The sequence below is a fragment of the Zootoca vivipara genome, chromosome 2 (genome assembly GCF_965207765.1).
Source record: "Zootoca vivipara chromosome 2, rZooViv2.hap1.1, whole genome shotgun sequence".
In the NCBI taxonomy this organism is placed as follows: Eukaryota; Metazoa; Chordata; class Lepidosauria; order Squamata; family Lacertidae; genus Zootoca; species Zootoca vivipara.
The window spans coordinates 20,700,336-20,717,618 of record NC_142584.1 but is presented as its reverse complement, the minus strand read 5'-3'; the positions used below and the strand labels follow the sequence as shown (position 1 = coordinate 20,717,618).

The 17,283-nt window shown below is 41.6% G+C and overlaps 1 protein-coding gene across 2 annotated transcripts in view; it reads left to right on the top strand.

Moving 5' to 3' along the window:
• PRKCA (protein kinase C alpha) overlaps positions 1 to 17,283 on the top strand; it is a 193,587-nt gene that overhangs the window by 75,356 nt on the left and 100,948 nt on the right. For both annotated transcript variants that reach the window (XR_015948372.1, XM_035104019.3), the window contains exon 3: positions 9,709 to 9,791. Coding sequence is in view for 1 of the 2 variants with exons in the window: in XM_035104019.3 (XP_034959910.1) it covers positions 9,709 to 9,791 (83 nt within the window). In the remaining variant the exon portion in view is untranslated. The remainder of the gene's footprint in view (positions 1 to 9,708; positions 9,792 to 17,283) is intronic.

Here is a 17,283-nt window from a genome sequence, read left to right as displayed (position 1 = left end):
CCTAAATCTTATATGATTTTTAATTCATAGAATTGTAGGGTTAGGAAGGGATCCCCAATGCCCATCTAGTCCATCCTCTTGCAATGCTGGAAACATAGCTAAAAATCCACCCAACCTTTGTTAAAAAACCAACTGTTTAATCATCTGCTCTAGGACGTTTCCAGGTATTGATGCCAAACTGACAGGTTGGTAGTTACCTGGATCTGCCCTCCTCCTTTTGAAGATAGGGACAGCATTTGCCCGCCTCCACTCTGCAGGGACTTCATCTGTTCTCCAGGAATTATTAAAGATTATAGACGGAGGCTCTGGGTAAAGTTCCTTTACTACCCTTGGAAACAGTTTATCAGGCATGGAGTTTTGAATTCATTTAAAGTAGCTAGATGTTCCCTTGCCACCTCTTCTCCTATTTTGGGTTGCACCTCCCTCTCTGCACCATTTATTCTAGTATCAGCAGGCTGGGTGCTGTTTTCCTTTTGGGAGAAGACAGAGACAACACAGGTGTTGAGCAGTTCTTATTTCTTTCTGTCTGTCACCCAATAGCATTTATTCACCTTCTCCATGTTGGTCCATTTGCACCCTTCTGAGACAACAGAAACCTAACACTCCACACAGAGGACTTACTACTTCCTTGTTCTTCCTCTCGATTCAAACATAGTCCCCCCCCCCCCGCGCTTTTATTATTTTTACCTCTCTTGCAAGCCTGAGCTCATTCCGAATTTTAGCTTTCTTATATATTGTATTCTACATATTTCAATTTGAATACTGTGTAGAAATAATAAATGAAAGAAGCAATAAACATAAAGTTAAAATTCAATATGGATATTTCATGCAATGGATGTGGTATCTCCCATCTTCAACCACAAACCCACAGATGTGCTGCAGACTGCCTGAATGAAGCTTGCAAACCACAGTTTGGGATCACCTGCCCTAGCTGATACTTGTGCAGTATACAGTATTGGTTTAACTACAGTAGGTGGGTAGCCGAAGGTAACCAGAACATCTATGAAAATTTCTGTTTGATAACTCCTGGTGAGAAAAGGATGAGCCTGAAAGATAAATGCCTTACATTGTATTATAAATTGTATGATCTCTTGTTCTGTTGTCCCTTTTAAATACTATTTTTATGCACTTCTGAAGACTGGTCCTCATTATGTTTCCTCAAAAGTGTGTTTCACTTTGTCCAATGGGACTTAACTCCCAGCTAAACCTGCATACAATCACAAACTTTTCTCATCTTGGATTAAAATGAAGATGTTTTTGGCATTTGAGATCCCCTTGTGTTTTTCCTTTTTGGCATTCTCCTTTCCATGACTCAGCTGCCGAACTATCATTTTCAAAAGATGGTTAGCCTGATGCAATCAAACTATTTTAGCAGCAACAGTATGAGCAGTGACTTGTGATGCTTCATGCTGTCTTCCCCTGGCAAGCATCACTTCTCCTACTAGAGAACCCCTTGCCCCTGGTGTTTGTGCCAATGCCGTGGTTGATGCTGATTCCCTGTTGTGTAGGAGCCACACTTGCAAATGGAGATTCGTAGGCCTCGGCCTCAAATGTTCTGGAGTATGACAGGTTACCTGGGCTCGAACTTTGATGTTGCTCTTAGCGCATATTCACATGTGTTGTCTATTTTTATGCTAACACTTACCTGCCGGGTGACTCATAACCAGGGCTTTTTTTCCTCACCTGGAACTCACAGGAACTCAGTTCCAGCACCTCTCAGGGTGGTGCCATTGCCAGTACAGTGGTACCTCATGTTGCGAATGGGATACGTTCCGGTGACCCGTTTGCAACATGAAGCACTGCATCTGCACACACGCGTGACGCAATGTGGTGCTTCTGTGCATGCACAAAGTGCGATTTAGCGCTTCTGCACATGCACGCAGGTCGTGGACGTGCCGATCCCGGAAGTAATCCCGGAAGTAACCCGTTCTGGGACTGAACCTGAAAAGACGCAACATGAAGCGGACGTATTATGAGGTATGACTGTATAAGTTCAGGGTGAGTTCCGGCACCTCTTTTTCTAGAAAAATAGCACTGCCATTGTGTTTGTGTGGCCCTTATCCCCAGCTGTATTCTGGAAGTGCTAATTGAAAGAGGAGAAGGATACCTGGTGGTTTAAAGCTGCTAATTCCTCATCATAGGACTCTGTCTGTAGGATTGTGCAAGATGTTCTTCTCTGTAACTCTTTGCCATTGTTCCCCAATCACTAGCTTTCCTTTTCCTTCCGTGGTCAAGTGGGGTGGGGCACACATGTTGAGAGCATTTTAATGGTGACTTGTGTTACCTTCAGTCTAGTCAGCCGTAGGGGTGTGTTTGCATATGTGTGTGAAAGAGATACTTAGAGTGTCTAGCTGCTCCAACCCTAGCATGCTAACTTGACAAATTTTCTAAGTCTTGTGTAGTATTAGAAACCCAGATATATAAGAGAAGCATCAATTGGATACTTAAACCAAGGTTACAGTCACCAAAACGGAATGCCTAGTTGCCATTTTTTGGGCCCGGCGTCTCAAAAGTGGTGTTTTTCAATATCAATTTTGGGTTCCTGAAATCATTCTGTTTGTGCCGATAAAATATAGCAAGGCCGCTCTTATGACTTACTAACTGTTGATATATAATTTTTGTACTGTGTCTTTTGAGCCTATGGACCACAATAAAGCTCTGTGTGTGAGATAAAATATAACAGATAGAATTCTACAGGACATATTCCCAACAAAAGAAGAATGGCAACTTAAGCTGACAGAATATCACAATTTGCAGACTTAACATATAGAATAAGAGAACAAGAAGAACATACATTTAAAGAAGATTGGGAAACGTTCATTGAATATATGGGAAGTAATTGTGAACAGCTGAAAATGTTGGCAGCGTTAAGATAAATTCAACAGTGTAAACAAGTTTTGATGGATGCACTAATGGAATACTGAACAGTATAGTTTTTGTAAAATATGCAGGGATTTATGATATGTAAAATGAACTGTGCAAAGAGAAGAAGGGAAGTCATTGTTATCTTAAAATGAGTATTTTAAATTGTAAAACAGGGAACCTAATAAAATTATATACAAAAAAGAGACAATTATATAGGACATGTTGCTACTGTGTGAAAATAGTCAAGATCCAAGAATCCCCAGGCATGCACCTCCAGATGGTGGAGATGTCAGGTGACATTCTGGTGCCCAGGCATCTTCACTTGGTCACAAGTGGCCAATAGCCAGGTGCACCTGGTGCCTGGCAAATTTCAAATGCTGGTCTTGTGCTGTATTGGCTCCTGGTATAAATGTCTTGTAGCGATACAGTCCTGTAGATGTAATGTAGTGGCTAGATCTGTTGTGCCAGCATATGGAGAGGAATGCGTGGCCATATGCCAGTTGTGCTCTTTCTAGCAGAGGATAGAACTGTGGCCAGAAAAGGGACTGAAGGTCTCAGGTCAGATTAAGTTACAAAAGTATGATGCAGAGGTTTGAGCAAGCCCACGCTAGTCAAACCTGCCTCTTCCACCCTAGGTGAACTTTTGCCTTCTGAAGAAGTGTGCATGCACACGAAAGCTCATACCAAAATAAAAACTTAGTTGGTCTTTAAGGTGCTACTGAAGGAATTTTTTTATTTTGCTTCGACTCAGACCAACACGGCTACCTACCTGTAACTTTTGCTTTCTTGTCAGGCTGAAACCTCTTAACTTCCCACTGTTCTGTGCAAGGTGAAAACTATTGGCTGATAAATTAATCTGTGGGTTTCTGGTGTCAATGTTTTTTGTACATCAACACATCAAACATTTGAGATGGCTAAGATTCGAGAACAAATCATATGCTTGATATATTTCAGATGAATCTGCAGCTAGATATTCCTTGGTATTAAATAAAAATTAGTGTGTTGTGCTTTCACAAATATTTGTTGATCCCGGAAAAATGCTGGCTTCCTCGGTGCAAAACCACACTGAACCTTAGATAGGAGGTAGATGTGATGTTTACTATATAGAACTATATAGTAATAATACTATTAATTACAATTTAGATTAATAATGGATTACACCACTATTACTACTACTGCTACTGGTGCTCATTAAGTGAGAATGTATTTTTTCCAGTGTATACGTCTGTTCCTGAAATCTACTGTTAGAATTGTATCCAGAGCTTCCCCTTCCTCTCTCCCGCAGCCCCTCGTGCACCCTCAAAAATGTGCTGCAGAGGTTTGATGGGCCCTCTATAACAGATTTTGACGGAGCAGGAAGAATAGAGGAAAGATTAGTCCCATTGTGCATGCAGCTTTGGATACAACCCTTAGTTCAGGGGTCCCCAGACTTACCGTGCAGCGGGCCGGAGGGCAGGGGAGTGCGCGTGCAGCGGGCTGGAGGGCGGGGGAGTGCGCGCGCAGCGGGCCGGAGGGCGGGGGAGTGCGCTCCCGTGCGCATGCGCACACGCACACGGTCTTAAAAATCAGCAAAAAATCTCCGAAAATCGCTTGTGCGCATGCGTATGGGCCTCCCCCATCGGAAATGACCTCTTCTGGGTCGGGAGAGGCCTATACGCATGCGCACAAAGGATTTTCGGCGATTTTTTGCCGATTTTTAAGACCGTCGCTGCGCCGCGCGCTGTAAGAGCGGGCGGCGGCAGCGGGCGGCGGGGGGCGTCGCATGCCGGATTGGGAGGCCGATTGAGCCGCATCCGGCCCAGGGGCCGTAGTTTGGGGACCCCTGCCTTAGTTTTAATGCATGAATCCTTTTAAAGCAGGATAAATGAAACTGAATATATTAGGTAGTAGAAGCTTTCAAGATACTTGACGCTCTTTGACAATGTGCCATTTTAATATGTTTTAATTGGCAAAATGTACTAATGCTGTAAGCAGACTCCCTGTTTGGCTTCGGGGCAATTCATATAACCCTTTTGAGTTAGTTCACATGACCTATGATAGCTCAGTTGGTAGAGCATATTTTGCCCGACATAGGACTCAAACCCACAATCCTGAGATTAAGAGTCCCATCTCAGGATTGTGGGTTTGAGTCCCACGTCGGGCAAAATATTTCTGCCTTGCAGGGGTTTGGAATAGATGACCCTTGTGGTCCCTTCCAACTCTACAATTCTATGAGTTTATAGACCGTCCCCCCAGTGTCCTTTATTATTACAGTGGTGCCTCGCTAGACGAATTTAATTCGTTCCACGGGTCTTTTCTTATAATGAAAAATTCGTCTAGCGAATCCCATAGGAATGCATTGAAAATTTTTTTTTTGCCCATAGGAATGTATTAATTGAATTTCAATGCATTCCTATGGGAAACCGCAATTCGCTAGACAAATTTTTCGTAAAACGAATTCATCTAGCGAGGCAACCTCCGCTCGAAAAATCCTTTCGTTAAGCGGAAATTTCGTTAAGCAGGGCATTCGTTAAGCAAGACACCACTGTACTTATTAAATTTCTATACAGCCCATCATCAGAGGATCTCAGGGTTGTTTACAACATAAAAACACAAAAAGACGTACCATAGTAACCAACAAAAACAGAACCCCCTAGAGTTTTAAAAAAACTATGGATTGATTAATTAGCTGAAGGCCTGGGAGAAGATGAATGCTTTTTTTACTGGTTACTGGTTGGATACTGCATGGGGTGTATGAATAACTGTGGAGTCACACAGTGTGGTCAGGCATTCTTGTTCCTGTGAGAACATTTGTTATCCATATCCATATCCCTGCCAGTGTTTGCCTTGTGCTTGTGTTTTTCATCCCTGCTGTTTTCTCTGTAGAATACAATATTTCGACCTCCCTTGGGGTGACTTTACATATGCTTTTGACAAGGACGGATGCCTTCCGAAGAGTGACACAATCCACTAGAGATCCATGGAAACAAAACATGAATTGCTGATACATGGATAGGTTTTTTGTTTTGTTTTTTTTGTAGAGCAAGCATTTAAGAGTAGTTTTGGAATTCTTGTACCTTCTTTCAAAGATACAGGTTCATTATATTTTAGAGTTCAGTGGATATTGAAATGCTGGCTGAAAACTGTCCCAAGGGGGACACTGAATTCAAATCCTCACTCAGTTATAACACTTTTAATTGTGCAGCCTTGCAGTAACTAGTCAGTTTCAGCAATGCCTACCTCACAAGCTTATTGTGAACAGAAAATGGTATAACGACATCCTCATTCTTTGAAGGAGTGGTGGGATAGAAATGAGATAATATAGATGGGCGGATGTGCATATTCACGTCAGTAAAGCCGATCTCATCAGTAAGGTTATATCTGTGCTGACAAATTGACCTTGCACCCTGGTTAATTGGTCTCTCTCCGTTTACTTAATCTCAAATCTTGCACTCAATTGACCATAAGAGGGTCATAGGAGATCCATCGTTTTCATTAGCTATCTCACTTTGTAAAGGAAGTGGCATTTTGAATTATGCGTTTGAAAAGTGAGTTTAAGAAACAAAGCTGTTAAATGATTGGTTTGACATTTATATAGGTTCCAATACTGATTCGGAAGGCAGGGAAAAGAAGTTCGGTAGTGATCAGTAGTGATTTCAGCCTGCTTTAAAAGCCCCCCCCCAACCATTCACAACACTTTCCCACATGAAACACTGAGATAACCAAAGGTTTTTTGAGACTGTGCATTTGCATTTTTCTTTTGACTTCCTTAGGAAACAGTCTTTCAATGCTGGCATCCTACCTTAGTTGTCTCATGTGTTCTTCCACTCGTTTTATACAGATGTGGTTGGAGCACTGTTCCTAAGTGTTGGCTGAGAAAGGGGTTTTTAAAAGAGTGTATTTGAACCACCTGGAATGCATGTGATTGTGTTGCACCTGTCTGATTAAAGATGGTTGTCCCTATTTCTAGTAAAGTCTAAATCCTTCCCACATCAGAATTCACAAAATAATGCCCAGGCTCTTCGTTTTGCTCCTCTCAAATAAGGATACCCTTCCTCATAGATCAGGGGTGGCTTACCTGTCGCCCTCCATATGTTGAAGGACTCTAACTCCCAACAACCTCATCTGGCATAATCAGTTGTCAGGTTTGATAGCAGGGGCAGGGCCATCTTGAGCAGATCGCGTGCCTCCTTACCAGGCCGGCGCCCACCTTACCAGCCCCCCGCCGTGGTGCACTGCGCCACCGGGGGTCTATGTAGAGCCGGCCCTGAGCAGGGGCGTACCCAGGATCAAAATTAGGGGGGCAAGGGGCGGGGGCAAGGGGCGGGAGGGGCCACAGTGGTAATGTGGGCGGGGCTACGTTGCCTGCGCCGCCCAGCTCTTCCGAGGAGGCGGCCCCAGGCTCCTGCTCCCGGCGCGAAGCTCCAGGGGCGCGCGGGGAACGCGAGCCTGTGGCTGCCTCCTCCGCTTACGCTCCCTGCTCCTGCTTAGCGCTCCTCCGCTTACGCTCCCCGCGCGCCTCTGGAACTTCGCGCCGGGAGCGGGAACCTGGGGCTGCCATGCCTGCGCCCCTCAGCTTTTGCTTCTAGGGGGGGCAATTGTCCCCTCCTGCCCCCTGCCTACGCCCATGTTTGATAGGAGTTGGAAGACAGCAACATCTGGCTGGCAAAAGGTCTGCTGCCTAGATTCTCACTTTATCTTTCATCAAAAGATTATCATCAAAAACATTTTTTAAAAAAGAAAAATATGGAGAGAAATTAGGAGAGAGTGATTCATAAGCAGTGACCCAGAGCTGTTTTTGCTCTGTCCCTCATCCACATTGTGCAGGGTGTTCCATGTAGTACATTTCCCCCCTTGGTACAATAAGTCGCCATATATTTCAGCTTTAAGGTGACCTTGAATGTTAAAATGATGTTAGGCCAGTTCTTAAATAGAAAAGTATTCTTTGCATTTCCAGGAAGGTGCTAACTTTGTATGGAATCTTAAGTTGCAATCCTGTGCAGTTAAGCTGAGACAAGGGATGTGTATCTTGCTCTCTGCGGGCCTGGCTGAGTCCTGATTCTAAAGCTCATAGAAATGACTCATGCAGAATGCAACATGTGGCCTTAGAAACTGTAATTTTGCCGCATCTTTGAATTGGGAGTGATTGAGCAACCAAAATCTGATGCAGCACACCTCCGATCGAATCAGATTGAAAAGGAAGTATAGTATAAGACCAGAGCAAAGAGTCTATCAGCATAATCTCAGAAGACAACTTTTCCTATGTAGATATTTCCTTTGGTCTCTCAAGAACCTTATTTAATTGTTTGTTGCGATGCACTACCCATTCCTTTTAGGTCACAGACAGTTCAGGTTTAGAATTAATGTAGATATAACAGTCACTGCAACAGGGCTTCATAGGCCAAGACTGATCTTAAGCCTTTGGCTAGAGCAATAAACTTAGGAACTGAACTACCGTTGTTTTATGATCCACCTTCCTGTTCTGACAGGTGTCTGTGGGAAGCCTGTAAGCAGCACCTGAGTGCAACAGCACACTCTCCCCTCCTGTGGTTTCAAATAACTGGTATTTAGAAGCTTACCCAGGTGGCGCTGTGGATAAACCACTGAGCCTAGGGCTTGCTGATCAGAAGGTCGGCGGTTCGAATCCCTGTGACGGGGTGAGCTCCCGTTGCTTGGTCCCAGCTCCTGCCAACCTAGCAGTTCGAAAGCACGTCAAAATGCAAGTAGATAAATAGGAACCGCTACAGCGGGAAGGTAAACGGTGTTTCCATGTGCTGCTCTGGTTTACCAGAAGTGGCTTTGTCATGCTGGCCACATGACCTGGAAGCTATACGCCGGCTCCCTCGGCCAATAATGTGAGATGAGCGCACAACCCCAGAGTCGGTCATGACTGGACCTAATGGTCAGGGGTCCCTTTACCTTTTTACCCCTGACAGTATGATAGAGAACATAGCCATCAGGATTAGGAGCCACTGGTGTGGCCTTTTGATGATGGCTTTCTACATGCTAAGCAACTAATACCCAAGGTTAACATTTGGCCATGTTGCCTTTCTATCATCATAACAACAATGTTTCTCAGTAGTTAGATATGCACCGATGGTATGTTAACATGTTATTCAATTACCCATAAGGATAGAGCCCACCCTAACTTAAGGTTTTGCGGAACACATCCTGATGTCTGTATTTTGTGGATGTAATTTTATCAATTACACATCATTGCCAAGAGCATTGGATAATTGTTGGTAATTGATTTATGTCTACCCTGCCTTTTTACCAAGGTACACAAGATCGCTTCCAACTTGCACAGAGCAATGTATAAAGTCCTGCTAAAACAATAAAGCACAGCTAAAGTAACCAAGTAGCGTACTGTACATTTTTATAGATATAGCAAAATTGTATCAGAAATAAAAATTCTGCAAGAAAACCCCTATCAAATAAATGCTTCTTTTTCATCCTCTGTTGAAGAATGTGGGATACTGTTGCCTGCGTGAAAAGTGGCAACTGGAAAATCTCAGGCAAAATAACAATGGGGAATTACTGTGTCTTGTATCTTAATGGGCGAAGAGTTCAATGTTTTGGAGTCCTTTGGTTGTTTGTTTTGACCACAGCTTATGTTAAAAAAAACCAATGAGCAAACTTAGATATACTGTCATTTTACAGTATGTGGACATCATGTGTTAGAAGCAATTGCCTGTGCTGAAAGAATGCTGTGTTTCTTGAAGACTTGAGAATTAATTTTTCCATGATTTGAATGTCTATCAACACTATTCACAAGGCAGCTTATTTCAATTCAATTCAGTAGATTGGCGGTAAACTCGTTAACAAATCTGCAATTGCTTGAATGTTTTTTTCTTCTTTTCCTAGTTTGCTGCTTTGTGGTTCATAAGAGGTGCCATGAATTTGTTACCTTTTCTTGTCCCGGGGCAGACAAGGGGCCGGACACGGATGTAAGTACATTGCATTTTGCTGTCTGATCATTGCTCTGTTGATGCATTTTGTTGATGCACGGATGGTAGATATCGGCAGCTTAGAGATCAGTTAATATGTTCTTTAATAGGTTGTGCTTATTAAGTTTCTTCTGTCACAGTATGTCTTCTCCATGATCACAAGCAATTGCAACGACGAAGCCAATGAGAGACAAATAAGAGAAAAGCAGTGTTATGAAGCAAAAAAATAAAAGGGAAGGAGAGAATATATGAAAGACAACATATATTATAAAGTCACTTTTATTAATATTGAGAAGCAAGTTATAGTCAGCTTTTAGCCATGTCAAACTCCCAACTGCTACATTAGAGTTTCAAAAGCAGTTTAAAATAATGTGAGGACTGCTATATCAACACTCCTATCTCAAGAGGCCCTCTGAATCTTGGCTAAAGAGATTATGGTATTCTGATATATTTTTCTGGGATGACTTTATAAAGCTCTCTTATGTGAATGAGTTCAAATGGTATCAAATAGACCTAAAATTAAGCACACTATTTTATATTTTCTGTTCAAAAGTGCCTTTTGTCATTACAGGACACTCTTTATAGAAGTTACAAAGATAATCTTAGATACATTTGTTGAAATTGAAATGCCATGGAAAAGGAGGATGGATGGGTGTATACTACATATATAATTTTAGCTCAGCTGCAGTTAGTAGAATGACTCCAATCTCCTCAGCCATTCATTACTGTAGTTTTCAAGTTGTGAATTGGATCAACTGATTACCTCCCATTGTAAGGGATGCTATGCTCTATATAATTCTGTCCTAAGAAATGGTATTTATAACTGAAAGACACACATTTAAAACTGATCATTTCAATCCCCTTCAACAGACTTCTGATGAATAAAAACTAGAAAGAACCATTTGCCCTTTGGAAATTAGAGAGACTAGCTATTTCTCAACTATTTTTTTAAAATGGAAGTGACTCTTTATTAGAAAACACAGAGGAGTATAGCTATGTATAACTAGAACTCTTCATACTCTTGGAGATAATGTTGATTTGCCAGGTTTTCTCTCCTTTTCTTGAGCACTCTTTATCTTTTGTCACCAGTTTTTCAACTGAAAACTAGCAGGGACAGTTCTTTCATGCCAGTAGCTACGGTAGATGGTTGGCATGTGAAATGCAACGTTGGAATGGATGCAACACCCACACGTCCATTCCAACATTTTTCCATCCCCAGGAAGTGTATATTTTATATGCACGGCGTATCAAACATACATCACATATGCATAGGTTTACAGTTTTCACTGCTCTCATTTTTTTTCTCAGAATTTAAAGAGTGCATGGGAATTGTGTGCTACTCTGGCTTGTCATGCCTATTTACATGTAACAATAATAATTATCTCCAAGTAAACTACACTAAATATGCTTCATTAGATTTAGTTCCTTAATCAAATCCTTCACTTCAAACCATTTTGAAATATTGTAAAATTAGCACTGTATGCTTTTTTTAAAAAAAACTTTCATTCTTTAAATATAATATAAAACCAGATCTCCATATAGGGCAGCAAAAATGTTTCTCGAAAATCCCCCCAGGAAACTTATGTTACAAGTGGTGTGGCAAGTCATTAGCTTCCCTCACGGTTGCAGCAGATTCAGGGATAGTCACACATCTTGAGGTAGCTTCTGTCACAGTTGCAAGAGATCCACTTATGTCACAAATCCTGTTTCTTAGAGGGTTGTGATGGCATGTTGAAGAAGACTACAACCACAAGGAAAGCTTTCACAAGTGACTTGCCTCCACATAGTTCCATTTCAAGTGCATATTTCCATATTCATATTTCCCATCAAGAATTGGCCCCGATGGGAATTCTGTCATCGACCAGTTCATGTTTCATAAGCATTGTTTTGAAATCATAGCCACATCTTTCCCCTTTGACATTTTAAATTAGTAGTTCTGTATGCAAACTCTTTATAGTTTTAAAAGTTGGGGCTTTGCACATTTGCCTCAGTTCCGTTTTAAATAGCATTTAAAGAATTAGTTGTTGTTGTTTCATAAAGTTATAAAAGGCATCGTGCAGTTTATTAATTTTATAGCTGATTAAAGAGGTGGGGGGGGGGAATCCTGAACGTACTTTCATGTGAGCCACACTGCAATCTGCTGTTTTCCTACGGTATATTTTAGAGAATTTCTATCTCCTGTGCTAAAACGTATCAACAGATCATCTTGTATACTAATGGCATATGAGTATTTGTGCATATATTTAGCACTGTATATATAAGGACTATGAATAGATACAATTTATATGGAATTCCTAGAACATCAATTGTTGGCTTTCTTGAAACCTGCTGAAGATCAAATGGAAATTTTGCAGGCATCCCCAAACTTCGGCCCGCCAGATGTTTTGGACTACAATTCCCATCTTTCCCAATCACTGGTCCTGTTAGCAAGGGATCATGGGAGTTGTAGGCCAAAACATCTGGAGGGTCGCAGTTTGGGGATGCCTGGCCCAGGGGTTGCATACCCTTTTCCCTGTCCTTCTCAGGCCCAGCCATGAGGAAGAGACTGGAAGCTTCCACTTTTGGTTTCAGTTAACCACAATTTAGTATTGCATCTATAGTTAATGTTAAAGTTTGTTGAAACAGGCCTGTTTTTTAACCCGTGGTTTGAATTTGGCTTTTTCCAAAGAAAGCACTGTAAGATAAGTCAAAGTTTACTTGGTTCATCAAATAGAGCAAATGTGTTTAATCAAATGCTGTTTCACACAGGTTTCACGCTCTTTTTTGGGGGGGGTAGGGGGGGTTGTGTGTACAAATTAGCCCTAGACTTGCTTAGGCTTTTTCCTGTCATGATAAACAATGCAATGCTTCCAAAAGCAGCCTGACAGATTCAGAAACTGTTAGTTTTCCCCTCAAGGCACTTGTACAAACTCAAGTTTTATGATTTATACAGCCAAATATTTTAATGTTGCTTTATTTCTCTACCATGCAATAAGAATAAATGAAGGGGAAAGAGCTGGGAATGACTGCTTTTACTTAGCAAAATTTGTGACTTTGTGGGAAATGGAAAATGCACTTATTTATGTATGGTAATTTATGCATGTATTTGTTTTCTGGGTACCATCAACAATAAAGGGAATAGAATGTCTGTGCCTATTTCCCTGCACTAATCTCTGCACTGGCTCATACTTTCTAATGGATCCCTTTGGGGGGTTGGGGAGTATATATTTTAAGGAACATGGGCTCAAATGTGAAATTCAAAATTACAGTTAGCTACCAGCACTGTGGGTTAAACCACTGAGCCTAGGGCTTTCCGATCAGAAGGTCGGTGGTTCGAATTCCCACGACGGGGTGAGCTCCCGTTGCTTGGTCCCTGCTCCTGCCAACCTAGCAGTTCGAAAGCACGTCAAAGTGCAAATAGATAAATAGGTACCACTACTGCGGGAAGGTAAGCAGCGTTTCCATGTGCTGCTCTGGTTCGCCAGAAGCGGCTTTGTCATGCTGGCCACATGACCTGGAACCTGTACGCTGGCTCCCTCGGCCAATAACGCGAGATGAGCGCCGCAACCCCAGAGTCGGTCACGAATGGACCTAATGGTCAGGGGTACCTTTACCTTTACCTTTACCAGCAACACTTGGGGTTAAATATATACATATATATTGATTGCAACATTGATATAACATGGTTATAGGCCTCCGAGGACACATGGCAACTTGTGGAATTTGTTTGCATTTGTTGGCATTTGTTTAAAAACCGAATGTTTAATGTAATTAAACAGACATTTGGTACTTCTGTTGTGGTGGTGGGGGGATCGTTGAATGTTTGTTGCTCCTTGTATAAATAAGTGAAATACTTTGAAGCGGGAAAGGAGTAGTCTAAACTGTGTGGGAGGGTCTACTTATTTCAGTATATGGATTTCTGGATTCTATACACTCCGAACCGATAAAATATGTCTACATCTAAACACACACACACACAGAGAGAGAGAGAGAGAGAGAGAGAGGTTTCGAGAAAAGGAGAGGTATAAGGGACATTTTATAAGATGCTCGTCCTTCATTTTTTTTCTGTAAGAGAATGCACATACTGGTTTCTGGTGAATGGAAACTCATTTAAAATAATGCTGGACATTAAGAAAGCTGTCTCCAAGAAGTCATTTTTAGTGGGAAGCTTTCCAAACTCTGTTGAAATTCAGCTGCAACAGTAAGCCTGTGGGAATTGAACTGTAAAAGGTTACAAGGATCAACAGGCAATAGGAATTCGTGCACATCTTGCATTTCCCTGGGCATTTTTACAAAAGAAATATTAGTCTCATCCTAGGTACCAGAAAAATATGCCATATTAAAGTCAGAAACCTTTGCTAAACTGTGCTTAATATTAACGGAACAGTCTACAGTAGTATCCATGCTGTAATCCTGCCTATCTTCAGAAACATGCTGAAATTCTAGGGCATTGGGGTCTCCTTTTGGAAAGGAACAAATCTAAAAGTCCTTTAGCACATAACTAGTTCCACAATTCTTTGGGTCTTGTCTCTTAATTCCATGGGAATGATAAATCCATGTATAAGAATACGCACCATTATTTCCCCCCAGTATTGCCTCTTATATTTGTCACAGGAAGTTGCCAGTTCAGCTTTTTGTTCTGAGCCCTTACAGAGAACCATTAGGCAAAACAACAAATCAATACTATACCATACATTTTCATTTTGACCTGTATGAACATTATTTCCTGTTTTTGTATCCAAAAAAATCTAAATCAGGGGTGGTCAGCATGGTGCCCTCCTGTTTCTATTGGACTGCAGTTCTCATCATCTTCAACCAGATTGGCCTGTGGTTCAGGATAATGGGAGCTGTGGCGCTGTGGGTTAAACCACTGAGCCTAGGGCTTGCTGATCAGAAGGTCGGCGGTTTGAATCCCTGTGATGGGGTGAGCTCCCGTTGCTTGGTCCCAGAACCTGCCAACCTAGCAGTTCGAAAGCACGTCAAAATGCAAGTAGATAAATAGGAACCGCTACAGCGGGAAGGTAAACGGCATTTCCATGTGCTGCTCTGGTTTGCCAGAAGCGGCTTTGTCATGCTGGTCACATGACCTGGAAGCTATACGCCGGCTCCCTCAGCCAATAATGCGAGATGAGCGCGCAACCCCAGAGTCGGTCATGACTGGACCTAATGGTCAGGGGTCCCTTTACCTTTAATTCAACATGTGATGGATATCGTGATAGTTACCCCTATCTAAACGTGACCTGATTTCATTGAGTGCAGATATTTTCAGTGCAGCACAGAAGCAAGAACATCTATCAAGTTACATACATGTTTGTCTTAGTAAAGGCATTGAGAGAAAGGACTTGGCAAAGGCATGCTTAAGCTTCACTGAAATGAAGAATGTTTAATTGTATGCTAGAAATACATCCCAATGTCAGGAGGGATATTTGTTCATAGTACACTGCTGTGAAAAAGCAAACCCGTCCTGACATTGGAACACAGTCTAGCATACAATTAAGTATTCTTAAATCCCACTAATTTCTGGAAGATTTCAGTACACCTAATTATGAGGTGGATTGGCCCTGTAATCAGTTGGAGGTAAGGGGAATGTAGAATGTGGAGCCCTTAATAGCATAACTGAGTAAGTGTAATCCTCCCAGACGAAATATAGCTACAGTGGTACCTCTGGTTAAGAACTTAATTCATTCTGGAGGTCCGTTCTTAACCTGAAACTGTTCTTAACTTGAAGCACCACTTTAGCTAATGGGGCCTCCTGCTGCCGGAGCACGATTTCTGTTCTCATCCTGAAGCAAAAGTTCTTAACCTGAGGTACTATTTCTGGGTTAGTGGAGTTTGTAACCTGAAGCATTTGTAACCTGAAGCTTTTGTAAGCCGAGGTACCACTGTAGTTTCTTTATTAGCAGTGCAAAATGCTTTTAAGAACTCTTCGGGAGAGTTCTGGCCACTTCACTATAACTGCTAACATTATTTGTCATGTATAGCTTTCAATGTGTAAAAAAAAGTGCAGTGTTGGGGAAACATCTTGATTTGCAGGGTGATATAATGGTTAAGGTGCTGGTGTAAAGGTGGGGAAATTGAGGCTCATATCTCTTCAGCCTTTAAGCTTGCTGTAGATCAGGATTTCCCAAACTTGGGTCTCCAGCTGTTTTTGGACTACAGTTCCCATCATCCCTGAACACTGATCTTGCTAGCTAGGGATGATGGGAGTTGTAATCCAAAAACAGCTGGAGACCCAAGTTTGGAAAACACTGCTATAGATGATGATCAGCTAAGTCCTTTGGTCTGTCACAGGATTGTTGAGGGATGAAAGTGGTAGAGAGGGCAAAGCATGATAATCTCATGAGGTCCTTGGTGGAAGGGCTTGAGGGCTTCCTCAAAGCTGAGGAAATGTGAAAAGAGTTTTAAAAGAACTTCTGCTACTTCAGTTTCTAAATATTTGGGTAAGTAGTAAAACAAGAATGTGCTAAGATATCAGGCATAAAACACAGCTGCATTAAAAACCAGCAATAAGAAAATTTAAACGGCAGAAATCAAGTATAAAATGCATACCTCTCCCCTTCATCTTCAGATGCCTATATTGGATCAAAGTCCTGCCATGTTTTCAGGGTCCACCCAAAGTTGTAACTTTAGAGTGTTTGGGTTATAGCTTATTGAGTTTCTTCCCAGCAAAACTTGGAGAGGACAAGTCACCCCCCCCCAATGACTTGATATTGTGTAACCATTTTATACTTTCCCACAAAGAGTACATGTTCAAAATACATTGGGAATTTGTGTAAATGCAAATTTCCCCCACTTTCATCATTTTTCTGCTATGTAGTACAGCCTCCGTGTCTGCATTCTGTGGGTTTATGTGAAATTATATGGTTTTCCCAAGCCACTGAGAACCAGGCTAAATTTATGTAAACAAATTTGAAATAAACATATATCATAGAAGAGGGAAAGAGACACATAAAATTTCTTTCACATGAATCCTGTTCTTATACTGATGCCGTTAAACTTGTCAGATTTTAATGTAATGGGCGTCTTGTGACACATGAACAAATCTTCCAGATTAAAACAAGCCCGTTAAATCAAGATTTGGTGGTGGTGATATGTTGAAGTGAATTAAATATGTTCTAAATATTTTTGCAGGGGTCCAAATTTTAAAACTGTATTCTGCATACCAACTCAATTTTTGCTCATTGATTCCTGTACCAACTGAAATGGGCTACGAAAAAATGGGAGACAGAAAAAGCTTTAGACATTGGAGGATTCCATAAACCTATTTATAAAACAACAGTTATGCCTTCTTCCTGTTGCATGCCACGATTGCATGACTCAAATATCTATAATTTAATTTCAACCCTCTCTTTATTTTCCCAGGAAGCAACAGTAATTTAGGATAATCCCAGATTTAAATGTGGTTGAAATGTATGATCTGTTAAATTGGAGTGTAGGCGTTTCCTATTGGTCTTTAAAATTCATGATTTGTATTTGTACTTCTGAATGTATTTTCTACGCACCTCTTGCCCCC